Genomic DNA, 16347 nt, shown 5'->3' with positions numbered 1-16347 from the left:
TGGACTCACTGGTGCAACTTTACACCCTCTGTGGGACCCTGACAAGAAGACAGATGAGTCTGACTGCACTGAGCATCATTACTCCCAACAAGAGAGTGTGTGTCTGACTCAACACAGCTTCTCAGGGATTGCCCCGTCACAACAGACGAGTGACCAGTTTGAACCCATCATCACTGGCATCAATCATTACATTACATGGACACACATCATTAACTTGGTAGTCATACAGCATACTGGTTTTCCCCTCAGTTGTACCCAGCAGCCTCCTGTTCTTTTAGAGAGTTCATTTGTTCACATTCCAGTTCGCAAAACAACTTTCTCGTAAAGTGCTGAAGCTTAATCTGGATGGGGCCGACAGGACTGTGTTTTTTACTGCTGAAATAAAATGAGAAAAGTTTTAAGACAACAGCCAGATACGATTCCAGTAAATCAGTCTAGATTAGGAACATCATGATTACTTCATTTCACTATTAATTGCATTATTAAAAGCTACCATTAATTGAACATGAAGATCCCTAATGTCGGTGTTTTGCTGCAGGTGTTGCTTTGTTGTCGATCTATGCGAGTTGCAGAAGAGGCATGTTAAAGTGGGACAGGTTGGCAGGGAGAAAATTAAGTCGACGTTTAAGTCTGGTCAGATTTTTTGGTAGTAATAAAACAAAAATAAGTAAATAAATAAACAAAGTAAATAAATAATAAAATAATGTGCGATTGTGTAGGACGGCTTGCTGGTGTGTAAAGCATGACATAAAAAGTTGCAGAGAAAGGAGGAACAATGATGCCTGCAGGACAACCAGCAGCTTCTTATGCTCGTGGAAAAGTTCTGTAGTTTAAGTTATGTTAATGTTTTAAAGCAACATTCAAATGAAATATTTTCATGTCACTTGCAATTCTGTAATTACATACAACTGGGGTTGGACTTGGTGCAACGTTAAGAGTTCAGCAGAATCACTAAACGTTTCATTATACAACACAACTGGTAGTTTAGCTGTTCGGACAGAAGCAACTCTGTATGAGGTTGAGGGCTTTTAGTCGGTCTGTAGAACAAACTGCATTTAATTCCAGATATGTGGTCTGATTTATTTTCACTGTATTTATGTGTCAAATAGCAGCTTTAGAAACATTTCTATTATTTAGTTTCCAGACTGACGCCTGCTGAATCCAGGTGGACGTCCTGTAGCCTTTTAATCCGTTTCTCAGGGAAATCCAGAGTTAATATGTAGGATTTATTTGTTCTTTACAGAATGAGGGTTTTATTTGGAATCAGACCACTTATTTTATTTTACTTTGTTATATTATTTATGTTAACAGAAAAAGATTGTGTGTGTGTTCATGTGATTTTACACATGAACTCAGTGGCCACGTTTACATGAGAGTTCTAATTCCCCTTCTCATTCCAGAAAAAAGTTAATTCTGCTTTAAACTGATGGAAAATGACCACGTAAACACCTGATTCTGAATGAAAAAAGTCCATTTGGAATTAAACTTCATTCTGAAGTAAGTTGCTGGTTTATTTGCATTTTAATTCTGAACTGATTAATTCCTCCGTCGTGTAAGCCTTCCTTCGCTCCAAGTTTATACCGATTGTTCTGAGCATGCTTGTTACCTTTTCCTGTCCCGACAATGTGCATATTCCGCACGTTGTTTTGCTTCCCGTCTTCGGTAGTCCATTTTCCTTCTCAACTGCTGAAAGAAGTGAAGTAGTAGGCTCATGTCGAGCTGCTGCTTCAACATTATAATTAAAATAACAGCGAAACTGATACTTATTTTGTAGTTTTCCAGGTTACGACTGAAAAGACAACAAGCAGAAAGCGAACTTATGTAAGCCGTAAGTACATCACATCGGCCCCCTGTCCAATCAGAACCCTTCCCAACCCACCAATCTAAAGTGGAATTAAGTAACGTGTTTCCATGTAAACTCGTAGGAGAATACTGTTCATTCGGAATTATTTAATTCCGATTTAGTAATTCCGAATTTAAAACCATCATGTAACTGTACCCATTGCGTCTCCATTTAGAGTCTACACACTTTACACTACATACGTCACTCAGAAGGCGTATCTCAATCCACGCGACCAACCTGCGCTCCATTTGGCTTCAGACTACTGGTGGTGGATCCTTTGCCCTCTCCTTGCAGAACCAACACAGTGTTGAATGAGCAGCAGTCAAGTCACTAAGTTTTATTTTGTTTACTTCACTTTAGTAAAACAGTCACAAAGCCAAAAACATTAATGCCACTGAAATGGTGTAAAATGGTTTTCTTAGTGGTTATGAAAAAAAATTAATAAAATGTTTAAAGAATTGTAATTCATTGATGATTAAACTTTTGACAGCTATCACATCTTCAGTTGCTAGGCAACAGAGGCTGGAGCTCAGTTGTTTAGCTAGGCGATATCTCTTTTTATGAACTGTAACCAGCAACAGTAGGCTACAACTACAAAGGCAACATAGCTGTACTTTCTAAATTAATCAGTCTTTTGGGCTCATTTTCAAGAAGAACTGCCCAGAAATACCTTTAAGAGGTTAAATCCATAAATATGCAAGTGGGTCAAGAAACAAACTTGTTTTATTTTCTGGGTGGCCAACCAACACACAATGTAACCTGTCAGTTAAGATGGTTTTGCAGGGAAAATAAAAACCATCATGGGAACAATTAATATGTAATCCAGTCTCACAGAAAGTCAGCCTTGCTGAGATATTTCACTAGAAATGAAGTGCTGTGCTAACACACCAACCAATACTGTTGTCACATAAGTTACAATTTGCAGGAACAATCTTTTTAAATTTGGAGCGGTGCTGCCATGCTGGCTGCCATTTCTGGCTAGCTGCGGCTCTCAATGCTCAGGCAGCTGTAATGACTTTTCCCCAATACCAGCGAACACTAAGTGGGCACCCACCGAGCACGCTGATTGCCTTCGGCTGGCCTGAAAATGTCTGCTCTTACCTGCACCCAACACCTCTCAATGAGGCTCAATCAGCATACGGTTTGGCGACAGTAAGAGCTGGTGGATGTAGTGGCAGTGAAAGATACAGTGACAGCCTCCATAGTTGGCTGCATTAATCCTTCACTGGAGCTGAAATAGGGAACTCAACTGGGGCATTTCAGTGTTTTTAATGTGAATGGGGGAGATGGAGAAAAAAAATGCTGAAAATGGTGCGAAACTAATTTATCTGGATGCTTTTGTAACAGCATTCATGAATAACTGACAAGTGAGTTTATTCTTCATGCAGATTATCCAAGTTAAGACTGAGTGAAACGAGAGGGGATTTATCACACTTATAATATCCTAGCTTTAATATTTCTGCAGGAACCTGTGGCAGTGTTTACATACAAGTCTGAATACTCTGTGTACAAGTTTAGGAATGAAAAAAATCCACTGAATCCCTCAAATTACAAGCTCAGTTCTGAAAAGGTTGAGAAGTGTGAAATGTAAATAAAAATAAAATGCAATGACTTATTAATCAATTTTTATACAAACAGAACATGAATAACAAACCAGATGTTGAAACTGAGACATTTTTACCATTTTGTGGATTTCATACTGAGGCTGCTGTGGGTTTAAAGCCAGACTAGCAATGCTGAATTTCTCCTTGGAGAAGTTACGCAACCGTTTCTGCAACCAACCGAGGTGATTCAATCTAACCATAGCAAGGGCACAGCATGTGTTAAACAACCATATATCCTCCAAAACCCATACCAGAAGATGCAAATTAGCCTCACCTGTCAGGCTGGTTCAATATGATCACGTCTTAAGAGTGTGACCATGATGATCATGAGCAGTAAAATAGTGTTACGATATACAAATGCAGTCCCAAAAAGTTAGGATTTTGTGTAAGATGTAAAAAAAAAAAAAAAAAAAAAAAAAAAAAAAAAAAAAAAAAAAGATGGAACAAAACAACTTATCAGATGTTAACAGACATTTTTACTATTTCATGGAAAAAATGAGCTCGTTCTGAATTAGCAGAAGCATATCTCTGAAGTCCAAAACAGGAGAAACAAAAGGCTGGAAAAGTAACTGGCACAAATAATATAGCTCTTAGCTATAGGCTGGTCAGTTCGATAGCTGTCAATCATCTATGGTAGGCATTGCCCAATAAGCTTCAATTCAGATCTTCAGAAAACTACAGGTGATGTCACGGACACGCCGCCCATCTTTTATATACAGTCTGTGTGTACTGAACATAAAAATTATAATTAAAAATAAAAGAATAAGATAGTTTTGGTGCTAAGCTCAACTTGTTGAGCAGGCAGCTCATTGCAGAGTCTGACGAGTTGATGCAGGTTCGAATCCCAGTCTGGCGCTTTTGGCCGTTTCAGAAACTTTTTTTTTTTCTACATCGTTGTAAAAAACTAACAAACACTGAGTTTCTCTGAGAAGAAATTCTGCATCTATTCTTTACTGGCTTATAACCCACAGCAGCTACAGGACCGTGCTCATATCAACCATGATCTCTTACGTTAAACACAATTCATCATGTCTCTGATCTGAAGCTCCTTAATGGCAATAATTTCACCTGAGAGACTCATAAAGCCTGTCCATATTGTGCATGTGCACCCCATGAGTGAAAGATAAGATGGTGCCCTGGGATTTCAGGGCATATGAAAAATGAAAGCTTTAGGAGATAAAAAGTGTGCATCAGGACTTGGATTTTACTGACAGAGCACCATTGTGAAAGTCTGTAGGAGATATCCGGAGAGAGAGGAAAAGCACTTTCAGAGCACAGCAGAAGAGAACTTGATGTATTATTCAGAAAGGCCACAAACATCCTTTGGAGATCAGATAGACTTTAATGGGATGTGTAAAAGGCTACAACCTAATGAAACCACGCAGTATTTTTTTTGTGTCATGTCTCCTTCTAACCCTCCAGTAAAAGAACCAGTCAGCTCAGTGATTGGTCCATTTTGTACACCGGGACACAGGTACAATACAAGGCACTGGTTCAAATGCAGCATTTAGCTCCATCGTTGTTTGTTGGCTGTCCCTTGTGTGATGGCATGCAGTTCTGCAGGCTGCTCAAAGTGAACTGTTGGTCTCAGCTGCGCACTTCAAGGAGCAAAGGAATTTATTTGTAAATGTCACAGTTAAATATGAAGGATTTGTTCCAACAATGCTCCTTTTCAACACTTTGATAAATCTTAAACAACTTAAAAAGAAGTTCACATTGAACAAAGTCTTTCACATTTACTGTACTTTAGTTGAACCTTGCACATGTTTTTGCAATCCCGCTAAATACACCCTGCTGGAAGTGAAAAAAAAAAAAGACATTCCCATGCCAATTGGAAAAGATTTGAACGTTTTTTCCAAAGTGCAAGTGAGAGTACTAGTGGCGTAGTGAGTGACTCAGTGTGCTTCAATACAGGAGTTCATGGGTTCAAATCCCGATGTGGGTCAACTAGAAAAAGACACTTGTGCTTTTTTTTTTACCCCCCCAATTTCTTATACTTGTGCAATTTCATTTCAACCATTCAGCATAGTTCAATAAATGGGCATTCACATTTGCTATTATTTCAATAGCTGGTTCTAGTTAATATTAATGTTAAGGTATGATCTGTGTTTTATACATTGTGTGTGTGTGTGTGTGTGTAGACAGTGTATAATTATGTACATAAATGCACTTAATAGTTTTAATGACGCAAGTATTAATTAAATGAAACCATATTTATATTCCTTTCTGTAACTAATGCACCTCATGCAGGCTCAGGATACATTTCTATCATATACTGTTGTTGTTAATATGTTGTCATGAATCTCTGGGATAATGAATTTCAGGATGTGAACTGCGGTCCTTATAGGGTGGTTAGCCTGGTGGGTGGGTCCACAGGCTGGGGTAGGATGGCAGGAGAAAGGGGAAAGGAAGATGGAAAGCTATATGTATCCATATTGTTAGAGGTTTTTATCAAAATAAACAATAAAGTAAATGATAAAAAAAAAAAAAAGATGCTAATTTGAACAGTTTTAATACAAACAATACTTCCTTGTAATTTCCCTCAGGGATAAATAAAGTATTTTTCATTTATTTTTTCATTTCATCTTTAGCTCCATCCATCAGCACACATTGTGCACTGAGCTGATAACTATCCCTGCATCAAACTAACCCAACATTATTTTTATGGGTCTAAAAATCTCAGTCTGAGACCATTTAGTCACATTTGTGACTATTTTTGGAGACAATACAGCACTACAACAAATACAACTTTGAGATACAGCCCGGTTATGAATTATTGATGAGAAGAAGATACATTTACAAATATGTAAAGATCCATTACAGAGAAAGGAATTCAGTGTTTGTCATGTGCCAGCATGGTGGTGACCCGACATTTGCGGGGATGACTACTTTTCTGACTCAACAGAAATGTTAAATGCAAAGCGCTGATGAAACAGCACGGCTCTGCTGACAGCATTTCAATGGCAGGAATTAACTGAATCAGTCTGCAGAGGAAACTAAAATTATTTACTTCAGCTTATTAACTTCACTGTAAAAGAAGAATTGACATGTTCGACATTAAGTGAGTTAAAGTGAGCCTATTTTCAGGTACGAACAGCAGCGCAGAAAGAAGAAAACATAAGTATAAACATAATCTGTTTTCTTTTACTCTTGTGGCATCAAAACAAAATATTATCTTAAACCAACAGCAGGGGTTTCCTCGTGCGCTTCTGGAGATCTGTAATCCTGCAGCTTTTAGACGCATCACTTCTCCAACACACCTGAACCAAATGGCTGAACTCCCTCAGTGTGTCATCCAGCTCTGCAGAGTTCTGATAATGAGACATTAGGGCTGGTCATCATTTAGTGAATTATCCTGCTCTGAAATGAGTCGGCTACCGTCTTCCTCCATGTTTGTTTATATATTGCAGCGTGCCGTAAAGCGTGTCTTCACGTAAAATACTGCAGTAAAGCAACTTATTGTGGCGTAAACGATAGAGCTTCATATGAAACGACAGACATTGTCTATTGTCCAAACGATATACAACGTCGTATCGCCCTGCCCTACGAGACAGTAGTTTGATTCAAGTGTGTTGGAGGAGGGATGCATCTAAAGGGCCATCACCCACTATGACCTACACACCCAAACAGACCAAAATCTAATTAAAATGGAAGCAACTTATGCTTCACATAAACCTCTCCCTCTCTTTAAAGTCCTGTCTGTTTTCTTCATCTTCTTTCCTCTGAGCGTCTCTCCCCCACATCTCTGCTGCCAAAGTGTACCAACAGCATTTAAAAAAAAAAAAGTTATCTACACTTTCTTTAGTTTAGAAATAAAAAGGAGCCTTCATGCTCAATAGTCTGACTGGACTGAGGTTGTTTTAATCTTTTATTAACCAACCTAGACTCTGATGTTCTTACCCTTGTTAACCATTTTCTGTAACTTTTATTCTCAGTACTGTGAATATTTTTGTCAGCATTGATGTTTTTTGTTTTTTTTTTGTAGCAGTTATTTCATTACTTACTGTGTATTATAACCATATGTATTACTGCACATGTGAACAACACAGGAAGCCTGTTTTCTGATTGGAGGAATTCCTGTTTGAGCATCAGAACAAAAACATAAACCAGCAAACGAGAGAAATGACTTCTCTAAAGTTCACCACCAGCGTTAGAAGTGACACAACAGCTCCCCCTTTTTCTCCCTCTGTACCTGGATAGTACCTGACGTCTCACTCGGCCTACAGCTGCCGCTGTCCTCTTCTTCAGATCACCTGTTCTTATCATAACCTCTGCTTCTTTGTTCTGGTTGGCTCTCAGATGCACACACACACCACACACACCAGGCTGCAGTTTGTGCAGCTGAAACATCTCCATACTTGACAGAAGTTGAACTAATTGAATACGGATCAGTGAGTGAGCCGCCTGCTGCTGTGACGTTACATTATGACAATGGCAGTAGTCCCTACCAATCCTAGGAGTTCAGTTACTTTCCACTGGGTTCATGTTAATGATGATTAATAAGAGAAGGAGATTTAGTTTGAGAATCAGTTCTAGAAGATAAACAGCTGATATTGGAGGAATCAATCTGTCAGTATCAATCCGCACATCACGACGCAGTCTTCTCAGATAACTTCCCAGCTTTAGACTTTTGATTACAAACCCAGCAGAAAAACACCGATGTCCAGACCTCGGTGTCGTCGCCGTAGTCTCCGCCTTGCTGACAGATCAGAACACAAAAGCCTGCCAGTGTAAATCTGCTGAATCATGCTACAGGCCAGAACATCTGACTCGGATACATTTTGGTTTTCCACTCTGGGTAATAACAGGGTCTCTGACATTTTTGGGGGACTACCTCAGCTGAGTTTCCAAGCGAGTTGACGCAACGCTGAAGATCTCCGATTTGTCAGGGAGAATCTTGACCAGCAGCAATGGACAGATGGCATTTCCGTGTCCATTACTTAAGACGACATACCAATATGCTGAAAAATTTACAGTAAGCTGGACTCCACTGTGCTCACAGTAAAAAAATGTCATGACACTACTAAATGCACACAGTGAAGAATGCGGGTTGTCGTCCACATGAAACAGAAGCTGTTTGAAGCAGAAAATGAGGCAAAGGTGTCAAACACACTGTAGCAAGCAAGAAAAATGCCAATAAATTTCCATTCAAACAGCTTATACTAATCAATACATAGTTATTAGCTACATTCTGATCAGCATGGTGGGGTCCTTCTGAAATTAATCACTAAATTAAACACATATTAGCCTTCAAAAACTTCTTCAAATGTCATGAGAAGTAAATCAGTTAATCTGGCCAAAAGTTACAACGCAGAGGAGTGGAATACACTACAGAGATGCCTTGTGAAGTTGCTGATTCACTTTTGGTTTTTTTAAAAATAATTTTTATTTTATTTGCACAAAATAATTTAATTTCCTTTTGAGATTAAGTATTAGCCATCTGTATATCTGCCATTCATCAGAGCTCATGTCACAGAGGCAGCAGCTTAAACAGAGAAGCCCAAGCTTCACTTCTACCAGCCAGTCCTTCCAGGAAGGTCCCAAAATGTTCCCAGGCCAGCAGAGAGACATAGTCCCTACAGGGCCACCAGGGTCTTCAGCATGATCCATGATCTACAAGAACAGAGAACTTTGTTCTTGTTCTTTAGGACGCAAGAACAAAATTCTGTCATGTTGGACTTATGGTCCTGGTTTGGAGCTGGAACTTTGTTCTATACTGAGAGGAACCATGTGATTGGCTGGAAATTTGAAGTGGAAAAACTGAGTACATAGTCTATGGAAATAAGCAAGCTAACTGTAATTTCCTCATAAAGGACACTCTTCCACCTTTTCTGGTTTCTGCCACCTCAAAAACAAATTTCTCTGTTCTTATGGACCAAGTAAAAATCTTTCTGTAGATCCTCCACCTGGAGCGACATGCCTGGACCACGTCACAAGGAGGCACCTGGCTCAGGCATCCTCTGGCTCCTCTCGGTGTAGAGGAGGAGCAGTTTTACTCTGAAGCCCTCCTGGATGACCCTCCATCTCTAAAGATACAACCCAGAAATCCTGCAGAAGAAACTCATTTTAGCCACTTGAATCCACGATATCCATTCTTTCAGTACAGCTGCTAATCGTAGGGGAGGATGATAATGTCCACTTGTCCTCCACCCGTTACATTCTTCCCTCGAGCCTAAAAAAAACAAAACAAAAAAAAAACAGGAGCCTAAAGGAGCGTTCACATCAGGATAGTCCGCTAGACTCTGTACGATTGGGGACTTGGCTCAGTTGTAAAGGGGGGGTGTATCCATTCAGACCAACATCATGTTCACGCTGCAGTTTGGTCAAACGAGCCAAACCTTTACAATAATATATCTCCATTTCCACCAGAGGTGGCGCTGTACTGGTATTTAGCAAAAGAAAAGATAAGACCAGCGTGAAGAAGAAAACTTCTCTGCAAGTGAAACATGGAGAGGAAACTATGGCTGTATTGGGTTTTTATTGTTCTTATGCAAGTATACTGCAGAAATACTCTGCTACAATGGACGCAGTATGAACACCAGACGAGGCAAAGAACCCTTATGTACCCACAATGCAACACTACGCTAAATGCAAGAAGTGACTTTTTTTTTGTAGTCCACTTCCTGCATTTGGTCCGCATGAAACGGACGGAGACCTGGGTTTGTAGGCAGTCTGTTTTTTATCCAAATCAGAATTTGTTGGTCCATTCACATTTTCCCAAACAAAGCGACTTTCCCAGCAGACTCCGATTCCAATCAAAAAGGCTGATGTGAACGTGTCCTAAGGTACTTAAACTAGTCCACTTGGGACAAGAAGTCATTCCTGACCTGGAGGGGGACACTCCACCATTTCCCTGCTGAGAATCAAGGTCATTAAACATTAAAATCAGGTGATTTCAGTTACATTAAACTCAGCATACATACTAATATTACAGGTATTTGTCTATTTTTGCACCTGACAACACAACAAACTCCTCATACATTAAGATACAGTTACAATACCTGGCAACGACAGCTGTTCTAATTCTGCCTTTTCATGAGTTGTGTTATATAAACAAATAACCTCAAAATTAAAAATGTTAGAGCAGAAGAAGAAAACCAAAATGTCACCATTCCACAACCGTTGATGAGACCTAGCAATGAAATGAAGTTATCTGTTGTGTTTGTGCATGTCTACACCTGCTGTGCAAATGAAAAATCAGCTGTAAAGTAGAAAATATATATTGTTTAATTATAATCTCATACCAGTTGATTGCGTCAGAGCAAACGGACTAAACTTTGAACTGTGATTTAAGAGTCAACGCACCCAAAATCAGAAGGAAAACATCTCTACTTAAACTGCAGCTGTGTTTTTCTTCTAAATATTTACCTAAATGTACATATCAATCATATTAAAAACAACTTAAGACAGAAAACAACCTTTTGAGCAGAGTCGCAAGAGAGTCTCAATCACTTCAGCCAGCGCTGGAGCATATTAATATTTCATGAAAAAACAAAGTTGCATTAATTGGTAAAGGCTCTGCTGCTTTAAATCCCTGTTGTAATGCTGAACACACACACAGACATGCATACACACACATGAGCTCAAACTTTGATCCAAAGCCTCTTACGGAGTTTTACCGATGCTTCACCCCAGAATAAGATCCTGCAGATCCAGTTCCTAGCACACAATGCAACACTCTGAGGACCACGTGGTAGCTCCAGCCAGGGTAAACCAGTCCGGTCGGCACAGATGACCTCAGCTGGTTGTTAAGGTGGGAGCCAACATGACAGTGGTGACAACAATCGTTCTTGTAGACAGGTCTGTCTGAGCCTCATGTAGCTCCAGTCCAACAACAACATCCACATAGACTCAGACTCAAAAACTCCTTCGTTTCATTCCCGACGAAGCTCACGTAGCATCAGACCCTGTAGTATTTTGCATTTTCTTTGCCGCCAACATAATCTTGAAACAGAGATTTGATGTAATATTTATGCAACATCCCCCAAAAATCTAATTTAGGCTCAAACTGATTCATTAATAAACACTGCACACCTAAACGTCCCCTCTGCAGAGGATTACATGAGAAACAAGGGCTAAGATGGTGGGGTTTATACACAGCATTTATATCAAAGTAAATAAAAAACTTGCGCTGAAAGCAAAATAAACATTGTTTTGTTTGATAAGTAGAATAAAAACAGATCAGGTTTTAATGGAAAATTAATAGAAAACAGGCTGTTTATGCTTCTTGTCTTTTTAAAAATTATTTCTTTAAACAACAAAAAAGTATTTTTAATATTTTTTAGGAATAAATATAATTGATTTTACACACAACAACTTATTTTCCAGCTATAGTCTGGCTGGAAAACGATTTGGGTTTGCTGATTAACAGTCCCAGCTGCATTTCCAGAGAGATCCAGAGTTTTCCGACAGCTCCCCTTTCCTGAAGAAATGTATGTCCAAACAAACCAAACGTTATCGTCAGGCTGTGTAACGAAGGCCAGAGGGCTGAAACGCGTTGGTGTTTTTAAAGGTTACCATGACTATGCCAAAGAAGAAATGACATTTTAGTTATGTGTCATCACACCGGCATCTTTTGCCAAACTCCCCACTGTCTTGTCGAGACCAGGTTCCCAGTCAGTCAGCCTGATGCAGTCGCCCATTAACGCCTGAAAGCTCATTTAACTGCAGTTAGCTGTGTATGGTTACAGCCAAACAGATTTTAGATTAAAACTGAAATTCCATGAAAACTGACATGAAATAAAAAAGCAATTATTTGCACACATCACAGATCCATATTATCCAAAATAACAAACAACTAAGCAGATCATGAAACTGATATTTTACTGTTTCTTGGTAAATATTAGACCTGCAAGACTTTGGAAAAAAATCTGTTACTCTAATATTATAGGTATATATATATATATATATATATATATATATATATATATATATATATATATATATATATATAAATATATATATATATATGCTGCACTGCAGCCATCTTGTTGACGTTTAACCTGAACCTGTTACGTTGTATGTAACATGTATAGTTTCTTATTCTGTATTTCAGAGTTTTTATTATTGTTTTCTTTTATTGATTGCTTTCATTGTGCCATCTTCTGAGTCCATGTTTTGTACCATTATGCTTCATTTACGACTGGTCATGTGAAGGCGGTTATAAACGATAATGGACAGAGTCTCCATCTGCCCCTCAGGGGTCTCAAACTCCAGTCCTTGACGGAGGTTTTCATGGTTTTCCAGGTCCAACACACCTGACTAAAACAAATGTGTAATTGTGAAGAAGGTGACAATAAGCCGTTTGATTTGATTCAGGTGTGCTGGACCAGGGAAACTACCAAAACCTGTTGGATTGCAGCCCTCGAGGACTGGAGCTCATAAAGATGGACAGATGAACATATTAAACTCATTTGCTGCTCCCTAGCAGTGCCTACAATGTGAATATTGTGCACACATACACTGAGAGGATGATGCTCAAATGATACACTGTGCAGCTCTAGTAAATATGAGCTTATTTTGAATCTGATGGCAGCAACACATCTTGGAAAAGATCAAACAGGAGGAATAAAAAACTGGACAAGCAACTGGTACAAATAAACAACTGTAGGAGTATTAGGCCATGAGTTAATTAGATTAACAGGCAACGTGTCAGTAACATGACTGGCATAAAAAAGAACATCTCAGATGGACAGAAGGTCACAGATCTGGGACAAACTGGGTTAAAACGCTGTGAAACAACTTCAGGAAAATGTTTCCACCATTTATGGTTTAATATACCATCAAAGGATTTAAATAATGAGAGGGAATCTCTGTATGCATGGTGAAAAGCTGAAAATTAAAACATGATGCTGGTGGTCTTGGGATCCTAATGCAGCATCGCATTAAAGCGGACATGATTCTCTACTGGAAACCAGTGCATGAACTCAGGAAAATTCCAGAAATCTGTCTGTGAACCCAGTTCAGGCTGAAATCCACACATGCAGGTTAAAGCTCCATCATATGTGAAGAGGATCCAGAAACACGCCGTCTTCTCTGGACCAAAGCTCATTTAAAATGTTCTGAGTGGAAACCTGGATGATTGTTTGTGGACAGCATGGACGGCGTGTCCTGCAGACTAAAGAGGAGAGGGAGCATCCAGCTTGTTATCAGCCTGCATCTCTGATGGGATGGGGTTGCATTAGTGCCGATGGCGTGGGCAGCTTCCACATCTGGGAAGCTCCATCAATGCTGAAACATCTGCTCCCATCCAGACAACGTCTCTTTCAGGGAAGACCTTGCAGGTTCCACCATGCTGGACCACATCCTGCATCATCACAGCAGCATGGTGGAACAGGAGAACTGGTCTGCTGCAGTCCAGTTTCACCAGTACAAAACATTTCTACTGACCAGCAGCTGCACTCCTCACTTCCCAGATGTTTAAAGAGGACAAGCATCCTGGAACTACTTTTTACAGATGTGCTGCTGCAGCAGATTCACAATTAGCTCATATTTCCCATTAAGTTATAAAATGTCTCTATTTCAACATCTGATACGCTTTTTGACTTCTACTGGGAATAAAAGAAGTGTTTATATGATTTGCTCATCTTTTCATTTCATTATATTGAGAATTTTTGGCCTCCTGGCTGTTTCAAAGGTAGATTTTTAATTACTTTAGTCACATCTGCTGTTTAACCCTGATTATGTTTGTTTAGTTTCTCCTTTGTTCTTGTCTGTGGCTTGATTTATGAGGAATGTGTACTTTCTATCTGCTACATTTGTAACACACCCCCTTAAAAAACACACACACACACACACACACACACACACACAGTTGAGCCGAACAAAAGCTTTGGACTCAAACATCAACCAAAACACGTCCAACACACTCCTCCACAGCAGCTGTTATGTAACAAGTATTCATTTATGGGTGTGTTAGCCAAAAAAAAAAAAAAAAAAAAAAACTTGATAAAAGAGACATTTTTGCGTGGTTTTGGGGGAAGAGTATCGGTGCAGGGAGACAATAGCGGCGCTGTCAAAGCGCACGAGCGCGTCTGAAAACGAACGGTTTTCAAACGGTTTCCAAACGGCTTTCTAACGGTTTCCAAACGCCATAAAAGTTGCCGTGAAGGCTGGGAGGCTCACCTTGTCTGACACACTTGAGCCGGACTGGGTCTTTGCTGTGTTTCACCACAGCATGGACGTCCCTGGTGGTGAGTCCAGCCACAGGGGTATCATTGACTTCCAGCAGGAGTTCGTCCTGGCACAGTTTGCCGCTGTGGCACACCGCTCTACCCGGGAGAAGCTCGCCGATAACCGGGAACTGTCCATTCTCCGCGCCGCCCTTCAACTCCAGCCCCAGCTCCCCCTCCTCGTTCCTGCTGAGGGCACTCTCGTGGACTTTGTTGGTCCAGTGGTTCTTCCTCTTCTTCAGGCTCTTGGACATGGCTCGAAGAAGAGAAAAATCACATGAGTGGACGCGTGGAAGAAGTTTTGTCGCGGCTAACTGCGATGCGTCCACTTTCAATGGTTAACGGCACTTATTTGCATGTCCGCGGACACGCTCGCGCGCACAGCAGCTGGATCATCAGTCTGTCTTTGCGATAACTGAGAGCTGCCCAACTTGTGACGCCTTCAGGTTTGGTCTGAAAAATCGGAAATGACATAATCAGCCTGTATAAGCGACCAGTGAGGGAGTGAAAGTGAATCCAGGAGAAGTGAAGCGATGTGAAGTATCAAACAACAAGCAACCATTGCTGTTTTATTACAGAAGCAACTTGTAAATAACTTTATGTAAGATTTATCCAACAAAAGTACTCAAAAAGAGACCAATTTAATTGTTTAAATAACTTAAATCCCATGCATTACTAAAGGAGAAAGCGAAGATCCCAGAACATTTTTACATAATTAATTGTAAACTTTTTCTGACAGTTTGCGTTACGTTCACGAACATCACTGTCAGGATGTAGGAATTGTTCTGGCTACCGTGTTCAACATGTCGAACTTTAAAGTTTACAGTTTGACGAGTGGCATTTGAAAGCATCATCAAGCTCCATCCAACTCAACTGACCCGGATGTGAAGGCTGTTGGAGGAGGATGAGGAGGAGGGAGACAAGGGTTTTCCCCAAGTCCAGATTTCCATTAGAAGAAAAAAAAAAGTCTGTGGTATTTGCATTGGTACAATCACAGAGCTGTTATACTACTTATTGCATTTTCTTTTTGATATTTGACATTTAAAGTTGAAAAAAAAAATGAAAGGACATGCCACTTAGGTGTTCTTTAGTTCAGGCTTTAACCTAAAAATATGAATTACTCAGCATTTGTACTTTTATTTCTAACTCCACTGTCATTCTTATGCTCTTGGAGTATGGCTCTTAAAATCAGGCTGAAAACCTTCCTTTTTCATGAATCTTATAGTTAAGATACGAGCATCTCCTGAGGTGGAGTCCGCATGTACGGGCCCCAACTGTCCAGGTTATTCCCTTATAGTTAGGGGTAATTTAGCCATGCAGACATGGGAATGCCATCCAAAGCACTGAGTCATACCTTCTTCCTTTTCCCTAATGTAAAAATATCTGACAGTATTGCCATGTTTAACATATTTCTCCTATTTCCGCAGGTCTTCCTGAATAAGTGCAGTTGTACATGTTGATTTGTCTTTCCTGTCCTCTCCATCCCAACCAGTCCAGGCAGGTGGCTGCCCTCCCTGAGCCGGGTTCTGCTGGAGGTTTGTCTGAGTTTTCCTTCCCACTGTCGCCTCATACATGCTCAGGATGGGGGATTGGATCTAAGTCATGATTCAATGCAATCAGTTGGTTTCTATTAGCTAGGCTATTTATGAATTATGTGTATGTAAAGTACCCTGAGACAACACTGTTGTGAAGTGGTCTATACAAATAAAGTTGAATTGAATTACGGTCT

The 16347-nt window shown here is 39.9% G+C and overlaps 1 protein-coding gene across 1 annotated transcript in view; it reads right to left on the bottom strand.

The window, feature by feature from the left end:
• magi2a (membrane associated guanylate kinase, WW and PDZ domain containing 2a) overlaps nt 1-14872 on the bottom strand; it is a gene marked incomplete at its 5' end in the record, with an annotated part of 293628 nt that extends 278756 nt beyond the window's left edge. The window contains one exon of the mRNA XM_079263001.1: nt 14572-14872. Within this exon, the coding sequence (XP_079119127.1) occupies nt 14572-14872 (301 nt within the window). The remainder of the gene's footprint in view (nt 1-14571) is intronic.
• Nucleotides 14873-16347: the final 1475 nt, after the last annotated feature.

The sequence above is a fragment of the Telmatherina bonti genome, assembly GCF_933228915.1.
Source record: "Telmatherina bonti genome assembly, chromosome: 23".
In the NCBI taxonomy this organism is placed as follows: Eukaryota; Metazoa; Chordata; class Actinopteri; order Atheriniformes; family Telmatherinidae; genus Telmatherina; species Telmatherina bonti.
This window is presented reverse-complemented; position numbering and strand designations above follow the sequence as displayed.